At 46.8% G+C, this 13,043-nt stretch overlaps 1 protein-coding gene across 5 annotated transcripts in view; it reads left to right on the forward strand.

Annotated features, from left to right (window-relative positions):
• The window catches only part of Spg7 (SPG7 matrix AAA peptidase subunit, paraplegin), a 41,771-nt gene that overhangs the window by 7,997 nt on the left and 20,731 nt on the right, over positions 1 to 13,043 (forward strand). For 4 of the 5 annotated variants that reach the window (XM_075977567.1, XM_075977568.1, XM_075977569.1 and 1 more), the window contains 6 exons: positions 3,054 to 3,295; positions 6,992 to 7,131; positions 8,008 to 8,110; positions 10,180 to 10,305; positions 10,700 to 10,862; positions 11,386 to 11,559. In XM_075977567.1, the coding sequence (XP_075833682.1) occupies positions 3,054 to 3,295; positions 6,992 to 7,131; positions 8,008 to 8,110; positions 10,180 to 10,305; positions 10,700 to 10,862; positions 11,386 to 11,559 (948 nt within the window). Of the gene's footprint in view, positions 1 to 733; positions 836 to 3,053; positions 3,296 to 6,991; positions 7,132 to 8,007; positions 8,111 to 10,179; positions 10,306 to 10,699; positions 10,863 to 11,385; positions 11,560 to 13,043 lie in introns of those variants that run through there. The other variant, XM_075977571.1, reaches the window with a different exon arrangement.

Below are 13,043 nucleotides of genomic sequence, written 5' to 3' on the forward strand. Positions count from 1 at the left end.
GCACCGTCATGCTCACCTCTGTTATTGGGTCTGGGAGCTGGGTCAGTGAATAAAGCACCTGTTGTGCAGGTGTGAGGAGTCTGGGTCCACAGCTCCCATGTAAACACTGGGCACTCTGGCAGCCTGTCTGTAAATCTCATCATCGGGGAGCACAGCTAGGGAACCCTGGCCCAAGCTGGCTGGCTGGACTGGTGGAATCACCAAGCTCTGTTTAAGTAGAAGATCTTGTCTCAGGATATAGGATGGAGAACAATCAAGGAAGTCACCTGACTATCCACACGTGTGCACTCGTACTTACATACTCAATCACACACATGGTTTTTTTGTTTGTTTTTAAGCAAAACTAAGAAGACTTAGAACATACAAATGAACATTTCACATCTTGAAGTAGAAAGGACTTCTCTTCTTCCTTCTCCATTTTTTGACATAAAGTATCATGTAGCCCCCAGGCTGACCTAGAACTCACTGTGCAGCTGAGGCTTCCTTGAACTGATCCTCCTCCCTCAGCTTCTCAAGTGCTGTGTTTATAAATGTGTATTTCTGCTCTGGCTTGGCTGGGTGTTTTTTGTTTGTTTGTTTGTTTTGCTTGTTTATTTGTTTTTGTTGTTTGTCTTATTCTGTAGCCCTGGCTGACTATTGCCTCAAGCCCTCAAGTGTTGGGATTATAAATCTTTATGCCTGGCTTTTTTAATTTTTACTTTATTTTATTTTAGACAAGGTTTCTCTGTGTAACCTCCCTGGCTGTCCTGGAACTGGGTACCTTGAATTGAAGACCAGGTTGGCCTTGAGTTCACAGACTTCTGCCTGTCTCTGCCTGTCTCTGCTGGGATTAAAGGTGTGCACCACCACCACCTGGCTAGAAAAGAAACTTCTGATAGATGGCAGTGGTTAAGAGCACTTACTGCTCTCACAGAGGACCCTGGTCATTTCCCAGTATCTCACAGCCATCGAGGCCGTGCTCTTGTTCTGGGTGCTCTGCTCGCCTCCTCTGGGCCCCATGGGCTCCTGCATGCATGAAATGCATATGAATTCGCACACAGACAATAAATAGATTTCAAAACTTTTCAGGCTATCTCCTAAAGAGAATGCCTCCATTGTTTCTGCAAGGTGAGACTTGTCCAGGTTTCTCTGCAGGTCATCAGTAGTCACAACGAATGGTGTGGGTCTAGAATTAGCCACATGGTGCTCACAGCAGGAAGGATCTGAGCCTGAGAACCTGGTGACTCTTCCCTTGGGATTCAGTAGCAGCATTTTGTCTTTACATGCCTGAACCGGTGACTCATTTAGCAATTGACAGCCTCCCCCTGACTCCCCGGAATGCTATTAGTCTTCTGTGTTGCTGACTGGTGGATGTACCATGTGATAGCTTTGATGGAGGTTCATGCCTTAAGCAGATTGGAGACAGTGTGACATCAGACACTCTGGCAGGAAAAAAACTGTGCTGTGAACTTTCTGAGCTGGTATATTATTCAGTCCAAAGACGTGCAAGAAATATGTAGGGAGAAGTACTTAGGGGCTGTAGATTTGGCTCAGTGGTTAAAAGAGTTCTACTGCTATTGCAGAGGATATGAATTTAATTCCCAGCACCAACTGCCTGAAATTCTAGTTCCACGGGACCCATCCATCACCTTTTTTGGCTCTGCAGATACTATACTCAAAGGTACAAACCCACACTTAGACATACCCATAATTAAATTTTTATTTTTTATTTTTTTGTTTTTCAAGACAGGGCTTTTCTGTAGCTTTTGGAGCCTGTCCTGGAGCTAGCTCTTCTAGACCAGGCTGGCCTCAAACTCACAGAGATCCGCCTGCCTCCCGAGTACCACCCGGCTAATTAAAAATATTTAAGAACAATCTGAAGTTTTGAAATCATAGATACAAATAAACATGGCACAGATTAATGAGGGACAGTTGGGATTGGGAAAGAGTTGAGCACTGGGCATCAAATGCCGGTTTCTAGTCCATCCCAGGGTCAGCGTTCACTCTTGTGTCTTGTGATGGGATCATGGGAATAGAAATGAGGGACAATATGATATTCCTAGGGCCTAGGGTATGAATTATATTTATTGATTTTTGACTTTTTGAAATTGAGAGAGAAATGCTCTCAATTTTTTAGCCCAGGCTAGACCTGAACTTTCAACTTCTTGCCGAAGCCACCCAAAGTGCTGGAATTACAGTTATTACAGATATACAACGTAATTCTTGCCCAACCCCCTAACACAAGACAAGGGTTGTATATGCTCAGCTGTTTTTGTGTATAGATGTTTTGTCTACATATGTGTCTATGTACCACATGTGTGCCTAGTGCCCTGGGTCTAGAGTTCTAGACCGCTGTGAGTCTCCAGTGGGTGCTGGGAATTGAACCCAGGTCTTCTGGAAGAACAGTCACTGCTCCTAACAGCTGGGCTGTCTTCCCACCCAACCTACAGTCCTAAGCAGTCTTTGAACTCACTGTGTAGCAGAGGACGACATTCCATCTCTACAATCCTCAGACTGCACACTCCAGTGAGTTCCTGTCTCCTCCCCTTTATATTCCTCTCATTGCCCAGCAATCACTCCTGTCTCCACCTACTTTGTGCTGGGATTAAAGGTGTGTGACTCCCAAACACTGGGATTAAAGGTACGAGCCACCACCACCTGGATCTGTTTCTGGAATGTCTTCCTTTTAGTCTGAAGATTTGGTAGAGGTAAAAGAGCTCTGTAGTGGTTGGCTACTTTGCTTTTCTGATCTTCAGGTTGAACCCCAATATCTGTCTCTGGGTTTTTATTATTTATGCTAAGGGAATGGGAAGATGGGGAGAGGCTGCAGCCAGGATATAAAATAAATAGATAAGTAAAAAAAATTAAAAATTAAAAAAAAAAGGTGTGCGCACATGCCAGGTCTAGGATAGCTCTTGAAAAACAGGCAGAAACTTGGGATTCATTAGGACACAGATCCTGCCCTTCCTTTGCTGAGCATTCCTAAGGAGAGAGATAGAAGTGAGACCCTGCTCATGTGAGAATGTGTCTGGGCTTACTCCTGATGTGCCTGATTCTCCCTGTGTTCTCTTCAGAGGAGAGGAGACGAAAAGAGCGGGAAGACCAGATGTATCGTGAGAGGCTGCGCACCTTGTTCATCATTGCTGTTGTGATGAGTCTGCTGAACTCTCTCAGTACCAGTGGGGGCAGTATTTCCTGGGCTGACTTTGTCAATGAGATGCTGGCTAAAGGCGAGGTGCAGCGTGTGCAGGTGGTACCCGAAAGTGATGTGGTGGAAGTCTATCTGCATCCTGGAGCCGTGGTGTTTGGGCGGCCTGTGAGTTGGGGTGAAGGCCTTGGGGAGACTGGGAAGGTTAGGAATATCCCCTTTTTAATCAACCCTTCAATCCTGGACTCGCCTGGCTGTCTTTAACATGATGTGTGTAGAGTAGGGCTTGATGCAGGGTTTGAGCAGTGCTTGTTAAGGTGGAGCCGAGGGAAGGTAGTCAGAGAGCTCTTGACAGGAAAGTGCTCTGATGGCAGGCATGTCAGAGTGAAAGAGGAGAAGACCAGTGATAATTGATTCTGAACAATATCTCCTTGGTGTGAGAGGATAAGGAGCTGAGACCACTGCAGCCAGAAGTCGTACTGAATCCACCTGGGTATGTGCAGAGCTTTTGTTTTCGGTCCCGAAGATTTGGGAGTGCTAAGGTGGCAGGGAGCTACTGTAAACAGTTTGCAGCAAAGCTCTTAAGTGGCCGGTTGTCAGGGATGGGTGCAGAAATAGGTGATCTGCCCTGTGAGGGACATAACAAAATGCAAGTTAGTAAAGGGCTGGAACTCAGAGAGGACAGAGAGGGATTGTGCTCACACCAAGCTCCCCGCTTGAGAGCGCTGGAAGAAGACACGTGATGGGGCAGGGGATGGGGTTCAGATCAGGTGGAGGGCTCAAGGTCAGAGAGCAGGGACCTGCCCCAGCCCCAGGGCGAGAGTGCTCAGTGTCTAACAGTTGAAGGTGGAGACTGGCCTCAGAGGACGGGCAATTGGCGGTGAGTCCTAGCCTGCTCTGCTTCAGTTCTTAGTCTCTCTTGTTTCTCCTCCAGTGTCGTGTACCGTTATGGAGTTCTGAAAGCTTTCCTGCAAAGATACTGTCTAGAGCATATTTGCTGTCCATTTTTCTGGATTGTTTCTTTTCTTTTTTCTTTTTTCTTTTTTTTTTTTTTGGTTTTTCGAGACAGGGTTTCTCTGTGGTTTTGGAGCCTGTCCTGGAACTAGCTCTGTAGACCAGGCTGGTCTCGAACGCACAGAGATCCGCGTGCCTCTGCCTCCCGAGTGCTGGATTAAAGGCGTGCGCCACCACCGCCCGGCTTGGATTGTTTCTGTGTGAGCCTTAAAACTACTTGGGTATAGGATTAATTAGGACGCTGACTTTTTTTTTTCCAGAGCCTTACTATGTAGCCCTGGCTGGTCTGGGCCTTACTATGTAGACCAGGCTCACCTCAAACTCCTAGAGACTCACCTGACTTTGCCTCCCAAGTTCTGGGATTGAAGGTGTATGTTATCATACTCAGTCAATGGGCCCTGAATTTTTTTCTTTTATATTATATTGTTCTCCTGTTTTATTGGGTAACAGGAGAGTGTAACTCTGAGAGGCCACCTGGCTGCTCTCCCCTGCTCCAGGTAACCACTCCAGGCTGTAGGCATGGTCTCTTTGCGGGCTATACTGACTGGAATGAACCTCTTCTTCCAGTGTGCTGTATTTTCTTTCAACAGGCCTGTTCTGTACCTCAAAAGGACACCATGAGATTCCTCTTACCAGGATGTGGGTGGCGTAAATGGTCCAGCAAGTTTGATTACATCAGTTCTGTGCTGATAATTTTAAGAACTGAAGCCATAGCCGGGCGGTGGTGGCGCACGCCTTTAATCCCAGCACTCGGGAGGCAGAGGCAGGTGGATCTCTGTGAGTTCGAGGCCAGCCTGGTCTACAAGAGCTAGTTCCAGGACAGGAACCAAAAGCTACGGAGAAACCCTGTCTCGAAAAATCAAAAAAAAACAAAAAAGAACTGAAGCCATGGGATCAATACACACTGTCAAACAACAAAAGCTAAATCCGTCTAACCATAAAAATGAAGGCATGACACAAGAAGCACCTCCCCCAGAAACCTGCCTACCTACCTCAGCACAGGTGCACAGAGAAGCACCTCCCCAAATGCCTACCTACATCAGCACAGGTGCACAGAGAAGCACCTCCCCAAATGCCTACCTACATCAGCACAGGTGCACAGAGAAGCACCTCCCCCAAACACCTGCCTACCTCAGCACAGGTGCACAGAGAAGCACCTCCCCTAGACACCTGCCTGTCTACATCAGCACAGGTCCACAGAGAAGTACCTCCCCCAAAATCTGCCTACCTCAGCACAGGTGCACAGAAAAGCACCTCCCCCAGACACCTGCCTACCCACATCAGCACAGGTACACAGAGAAGCACCTCCCCCCATATCTGCCTACCTCAGCACAGGTGCACAGAGTAGCACCTCCCCCAAACACCTGCTACACCTGCCTACATCGGCACAGAGGTTCAGGCTTTGCAGAGGGACCTGGGTGAGGCTGGCGCAGAAGGTCCTGGACACTGCAGAGAATGTAGGTTTTTTTTTTTTTATTATGTATACAATATTCTGTGTGTATGTCTGTAGGCCAGAAGAAGGCACCAGACCTCATTACAGATGGTTGTGAGCCACCATGTGGTTGCTGGGGATTGAACTCAGGACCTTTGGAAGAGCAGGCAATGCTCTTAACTTCTGAGCTATCTCTCCAGCCCGAGAATGTAGGTTTTGAATTGACTTCTGAAATAAGATACTTTGGGCTGGAGAGATGGCTCAGAGGTTAAGAGCACTGGCTGCTCTTCCAGAGGTTCTGAGTTCAATTCCCAGCAACCACATAGTGGCTCACAACCATCTGTACTGAGATCTGGCGCCTGGGCATACATCGAGGCAGAATGTTGTATACATAATAAATAAATAAATCTTTAAAAAAATGAAATAAGATACTTTGTGCTGGAGTCTGGCATAATAAAGAGGGTCATTTCAACCCTTTTCCCTGTGCACCTGTGCTGATGCAGGTTGGTGAAGCTATTTGGGTGTTAGAATGGCTTGATGTATTGGGAAAGCCCAGATCAGACATCTAGGATCAGTAAATCCTGAAAGTAACTTATGGGTGCTTCATCTAATGTGCAAAGGGAGGAAATATAAATTATGGTTAAAATATTTAATTGCCCCCTACTGTCACCTCCACCAAGATGTCACCACCACACTGAGCCATGACACGTCGAAGACTTGTCTGAAACTGTAGGGCTGAGCCACCCATCATCCATCATTGGCTCGAGTTAAATCCAGGAATGTCTTAGAATTTGAGCTCCCAATAATGTAACGGGGTAATATGTGGGAAGTGATGAAAGTGACATGAGCCCTGGGCACAATGCATGGTTCCTTCAGGGGAAGTCAGAATCCAGGGCCAACCTGAGTTATACAGCAAGATACTGTATCCAGAAGCAAAAGCAGTAAACCTGAAACTAGTGACTCATACTGGCCATGGCGATAATTGTGACTTCCTGGTGGTGAGTCCCACATGCCAGGGTAAAATTTTACTTAGTACAAAGCATTTCCATCAGAAAGGGCATCTCCTGCTGGGCGGTGGTGGCGCACGCCTTTAATCCCAGCACTTGGGAGGCAGAGGCAGGCGGATCTCTGTGAGTTCGAGACCAGCCTGGTCTACAAGAGCTAGTTCCAGGACAGGCTCGAAAACCACAGAGAAACCCTGTCTCGAAAAACCAAAAAAAAAAAAAAAAAAAAAAAAAAAAAAAAGAAAGGGCATCTCCTGAGATGGTCATTCTAGGCTGGGCTTGAGAAAACTAGAATTTTTTAGTCATGGAAGTGCTGTCTACAGTGTCCTCTTTGGAGCCCTGGGTCACATAGTGTGCCAGCTCTGAGTGCTGACCTTTCACTCTCTCCTTGCCCACTCTCCATTTTGCCTTCAGCGGTTGGCCTTGATGTACCGGATGCAGGTTGCAAATATTGACAAATTTGAAGAGAAGCTTCGAGCAGCTGAAGATGAGCTGAACATCGAAAGCAAGGACCGGATTCCCGTTTCCTATAAGCGAACAGGATTCTTTGGAAAGTATGTTGGTTGTCTGTGGACTTGACTTTGTAGTGTGAGCCACACTGAACAGACAGCAAATCCTGAGCTGACTGCTGGATCCCTATGGGGAGGTCCCGTGAGTGTGAGAGTAGAGAGGCTGCAGATGTGGACGTGCAAATCCCTAGAGCGTTCACTTTGTTTAGTTGTCTGTGGTCTGTGGTAGTTCTTAATCAGACTTGCCAAGGTTGCTGTTTTCTGTAAAGGAAGATGGAACAGAGGGAATAGAAAGGGTCTCAGTCAGTAGAAATTCTTTCAGTGGCATCTTAGCACTGTTTGTATACTGTGAGGGACCGACCATGGAACCCATAGGCATTGCTCGGCCAACAGTGATGAAGCGAGCGTCTAAAGAAAAGGTTATTGTGAGTTTGTAACCTGGGATGCAAGAAGCCGGCATCTAGCAGGTATTCCTTTGACAATAGCTTGATAGCCTCACGGCCCAGATGCTAAATCCGCCTACCCTGTGACTGATCTGGTTTTATTGTCAAGTGACAGAGAGGTATGGGGCAAGTCATGGGTGGTCCTCTTCTTCCTTCTCAAATAGAGAGCCTAATCCAGAGTTAAAGTTTGTTAAGTTTTATTTGTTTACTAATTGAAAATGACAATATAATATTAGCCATAGAAGAACCTGCTTTTGTTGGGCATTGTCACATGGCAGGCTAAGTAAGCCTTTGTACACGCAGTGTAAACACTTGAAAAGCTTTGTGGAAGAGGGACTGTGGTAACAGTGGGACGGGAGACCATGTTTGCACAACTGCTTACCTTCTGCCTTGCCCTCGGAGCTAGAGATCCCAGCTTTGTTCATCAGTTGCCCTGACAATGACTTCATCCCTATAACTGCCTTTCCTTCTTACCCAGTGCCCTCTACGCCCTGGGGATGACAGCAGTGGGCTTGGCCATCCTGTGGTATATTTTCAGACTGACTGGGATGACAGGAAGGGAAGGCGGATTCAGTGCTTTCGTAAGTTGTACTGCTGGAGGTTTGTGTGTGAGAACTTGAATCCTTCTCTAAGCCTATAGAAAAGTACTCAGGGAGCCGGGCAGTGGTGGCGCACGCCTTTAATTCCAGCACTCAGGAGGCAGAGGCAGGCGGATCTCTGTGAGTTCGAGGCCAGCCTGGTCTACAAGAGCTAGTTCCAGGACAAGCTTTCCAAAGCTACAGAGAAACCCTGTCTCAAAAAACCAAAAAAAAAAAAAAAAAAAAAAAAAAAAAAAAAAAAAAGTCCTCAGTGGGAGCCACTGAGCCCGCTGTGTATAGGGAACTGTGTTCTGTCTGTCCCCGCCCCACCCTGTTTGTTCGTTTGTTTTTGTTTTTTTTCCCCCAAAGTTCCATGTTAGCTTGGAGTGGTACTCTTCTTTTTTCTGTTATTGGCTAATAAAGAAACATTAAAAATACCTTAAAGAGAAGCCATAATAGAGGAAAACTCCCCGTCTACTCCTTTTTTAACTTTAAATCTGTGTTGTGCATTGTGTTTTGCCTGTGTCAGGGGATCAGATCCCCGGAACTGTAGTTGCAGATAGTCGTGAGCTGCCATGTGGGTGCTGGGAATTGAACCCAGGTCTTCTAGAACAATCAGTATCTTGACTGCTGAGCCATCTCTCTAGTCCCTCCCTCCCATGGCTTCTCCATCCCTCAGCATGGACTGGGATGTAGGCAGCTTCCGTTCTATCTCTGGGAGTGTCACTCTGTTTTCGCTGAGAATGCAAGCTTATTTCTGTCTCCTTAGCTAAAGAAGACTTTTTCTTCTGGTGTGCTGTTGGTGATTAACCCCAGAGCCTTGTACTAGTAGGTGAGCTTTCTACCACTGAGCTATGCTTCTTACCCTGAGGAGAAGTTTGTGCTTGTCTTTTCCTTTTTTTTTTTTTTTTTTTTTTTTTTGAGTCAGGATCTCACTATGCAACTATGCAGCCCTGGTTGACCTGACACTCTATGTGGACCAGGCTAACATGGAACCTAGAGAGGTATACCTGCCTCTGCCCTGAAAGCTGGAATTAAAGGTATGAGTTACCATGCCCAAATAGAATGTTGCTTTTATTTTGTTTTATTTTTTGTTTTTGAGACAGGGTTTCTCTGTGTAGCCCTTGCTGTCCTGGAACTTGCTTTGTCGACCACACTGGCCTCTAACTCAGAGATCCACCTGCCTCTGCCTCCCTAGTGCTGGGATTAAAGGTGTGTGCCGCCACCATCTGGCTCCAAAGAGAGTTTTATATTTTTACTTATCTATTTAAACTTTATTTTTATTTTTGTGTATGGGTGTTTTGCCTGCATGTGTGTGTACCCTGTACACACAGTGGCTGGCAGAGTGTCGAATCTCCTGGAACTCAAGTTAGAGAAGGCTGTCTCTATGTGTGAGAACAGGTGCTCTTAACCACTGAAGCATCGCTCCAGTTCTAGTTTTTCTTTGTTTTTGTTTTTTGTTTTGTTTTGTTTCATTTTTGAGACAGGGTTTCTCTGTGTATCTTTGGACCCTGGCCTGGAACCTCGCTTTATAGACCTGGCTGTCCTTAAACTCATAGAGATCCACCTGCCTCTGCCTCCTGAGTGTTGAACCCAGCCTCCAATTCTATTTTTTTTTCTAACATAAATTGTTAGATTATGGGGATGGAGAGGTAGCTCAGAGGTTAAGAGCACTGGCTGCTCTTCCAGAGGTCCTGAGTTCGATTCCCAGCAACCACATGGTAGCTCACAACCATCTGTAATGAGATTTAATGCCCTCTCTGGCCTGCAGGCATACATGCAGGCAGGACATTGTATACATAATATATAAATCTTTAAAAATATTTTTGTTAGATTGCTTTCTTCCTAATATAAACAACACAAATCAAAGATCCCCTTGTGTGTTTGAAATGGTCTGTGATCTCCATTGTCATGGAGGGAGTAGGCTGATAGGTGGTCCCCCTGGGCTGTGAAAGGAAGCACCTCCACCGAGGATGGAGATACATTTTTGTGTTAGGTCAGGCAGATAGTAGCTACTGCTTCCCTGTTTTGCTAGGGATGCACAGCTTCCTGTCCTGACTCTTTTTGCACAGAATCAGCTTAAAATGGCACGTTTCACCATCGTGGATGGGAAGACAGGGAAAGGAGTCAGCTTCCAAGATGTGGCAGGAATGCATGAAGCCAAACTGGAAGTCCGAGAGTTTGTGGATTATTTGAAGGTGAGAGTCATATGTTAAGACCATTAAAGACGGGAGTAGGTGGTGACATCTTCTCTCCAAGAAGGAAGGTGGGATGAGCAGACTCTGAGACTGGAGCTGGCTCCATGAGCTAGCTGTTATTTGTTAAGGTACCACTCTCAGCGTATAGGTATGATGTTCTGTACCTGGGAAACCAACAGCATTGCCCAGTGTGCAGTTGGCCATCAAAAGAGAAGAGTGTAATAGTTCACTTCAGCTAGACCATCTTTTCTTTTGTCGCTGAAAGCCTATGAAGCTTTGTTTTTCTGGATCCCTGAGACTGTAGCTGATTCACGACTGTCATAGGTTCTCTTCATATGAGTCACTTAAACATGAAAGGCTGAGTACTTAGTGTCACATGTCTGTTCCTCACTAGAGCCCAGAACGCTTCCTTCAGCTTGGTGCCAAGGTTCCAAAGGGTGCCCTATTGCTGGGACCTCCTGGTTGTGGGAAGACGCTGTTGGCCAAGGCAGTAGCCACGGAGGCTCAAGTGCCCTTTCTAGCAATGGCTGGCTCGGAGTTTGTGGAGGTCATTGGAGGTAGGTATGGGCTGGAAGTAAGGGCAGGTTTATTGGCCTAGTGCCTGGGAAGGCTTTTCATATAACCCTCGCTAACATGGGGAGCTGAGTGGAACAGAGAAGAACAAACATAGCCCAAGTTCAAATAAGCTTTGGTTCAAGCCAGGCAGAGGTGGCACACACCTTTAATTCCAGCACTCAGAAGCAGACGCAGGTGGATCTCTTAAGTCTGAAGCCAGCCTGGTCTACAGAGTGAGTTCCAGGATATCCAGGGCTACACAGAAACCGTGTCTTTAAAACAAAACAAAACCAAAAAAAGAAAACAAAAGCTTTGACCCACATCTACTTGGTAGTTGTGTGTTTTGATTCCACTTTCATCTGTGGCTTAGGCGTCCTGGATGGGAAGATGGCGCTTCTGCTTCATCTGCAGAGAGTGGCCGGTTAGATATAGGCATCTTTGGTGGGAGATTTGCCTAGCTGTAACCCAAAAATAGTATTTGATTTCCTTCCTCTGCCTATCTCTTGACCCTCTGTGTCCCCTCAGGCCTGGGAGCTGCCCGTGTGCGAAGCCTCTTCAAGGAAGCCCGCGCCCGAGCCCCTTGCATAGTGTACATCGATGAGATCGATGCTGTGGGGAAGAAGCGCTCCACCTCCATGTCTGGCTTCTCCAACACAGAGGAAGAACAGACCCTCAACCAGCTCCTGGTCGAGATGGACGGTCAGTACCACGCATGCCTTACCATACACTGTACACCAGAGGAAACTAACCCTGTCAGAGTGACGGCCTTCAGGGCAGATGAACCTGGTGACATTTTTTTGTTCTAACTTCTGGAATATCACTGGAAGGGGTATTATTTTTTCTTTAGCCACTGTTCACTCCTGCCCTAGTGAGAACATTATGTAGAGAATAGTTTAGATGTTGACATCTAACAGCAAAGTCAGCTTAAGAATTGTCCATCTGTTTGCTACCTTTAACAAAGGCCGCTTTCACAAGCCGGGCAATGTGGTGCATGCCTTTAATCTGAGCACTTGGGAGGCAGAGATGGGAATCTTTGTGAGTTTGGGATCAGCCCGATCTACAGAATGAGTTCCAGGACAGGCTCTAAGCTCTAAAGCTACAGAGAAACCTGTCTCAAAAAACCAAAGGAAAGCTGGGCAGCGGCAGGTGGATCTCTGTGAATTCGAGGCCAGCCTGGTCTACAAGGGGGTAACCCTCCTTGCAGGACAGTTATGTTAAAGACGTCTTTTTTTTTTTTTTTTTTTTTTTTTGGTTTTTCAAGACAGGGTTTCTCTGTGGCTTTGGAGCCTGTCCTGGAACTAGCTCTGTAGACCAGGCTGGTCTCGAACTCACAGAGATCCGCCTGCCTCTGCCTCCCGAGTGCTGGGATTAAAGGCGTGTGCCACCACCGCCCGGCTAAAGACGTCTTTTGGGGCAACTGTGATGTGTGTTTTTGATTTTTTCAGACAGGGTTTCTCTGTGGCTTTGGAGCCTGTCCTGGAACTAGCTCTGTAGACCAGGCTGGTCTCGAACTCACAGAGATCCGCCTGCCTCTGCCTCCCGAGTGCTGGGATTAAAGGCGTGTGCCACCACCGCCCAGCCTGTTTTTGATTTTTTGAGACAGGGTTTCTCTGTGTAACAGCCCTGACTGTCCTGGATCTTACTTTGTAGACCAGGCTGACCTCAAACTCACAGAGTCTGCCTGCCTTTGCCTCCTGAGTGCTGGGATGAAAGGCCCGCACCCCCACACCTGGCTTATATGTTGTGTGTATGTGTGTATGATGTATTCTTAAGGCCAGGTGAGGCATTTATTTTGGGAGGAACAGTTTAATAATATGATCCTCAAGGCAGTCAGAGTAACATATCACATCCGTGTTGGAGAGCGATGGGAGAGGACACATGATGTTTTCCTTCGGCCTTCATACACAGGTCCATGCTTGCGCCTCCATGCGCATGCCTATGTTTGCACTCCTCACACACAGAGGCATGTGAGAGTTCAACTCCTAGCTGTTGTGATGTCAGAGGGGCTGGTGCACCCTGGAAGTTATTTCATGAACTGTAAAGTTGCTACAGCTTTAAAAATCAAAGGATAGGCTGGTACTGATGGTGCACACCTTTAATCCTAGAGGCAGAGGAAGGCAGATCTTTGTGAGTTCAAGGCCAGTTCTAGCATAGCTAGGGCAACACAGAGAAACCCTGTCTTG

Source organism: Microtus pennsylvanicus, chromosome 6 (genome assembly GCF_037038515.1).
Source record: "Microtus pennsylvanicus isolate mMicPen1 chromosome 6, mMicPen1.hap1, whole genome shotgun sequence".
Lineage (NCBI taxonomy): Eukaryota > Metazoa > Chordata > Mammalia > Rodentia > Cricetidae > Microtus > Microtus pennsylvanicus.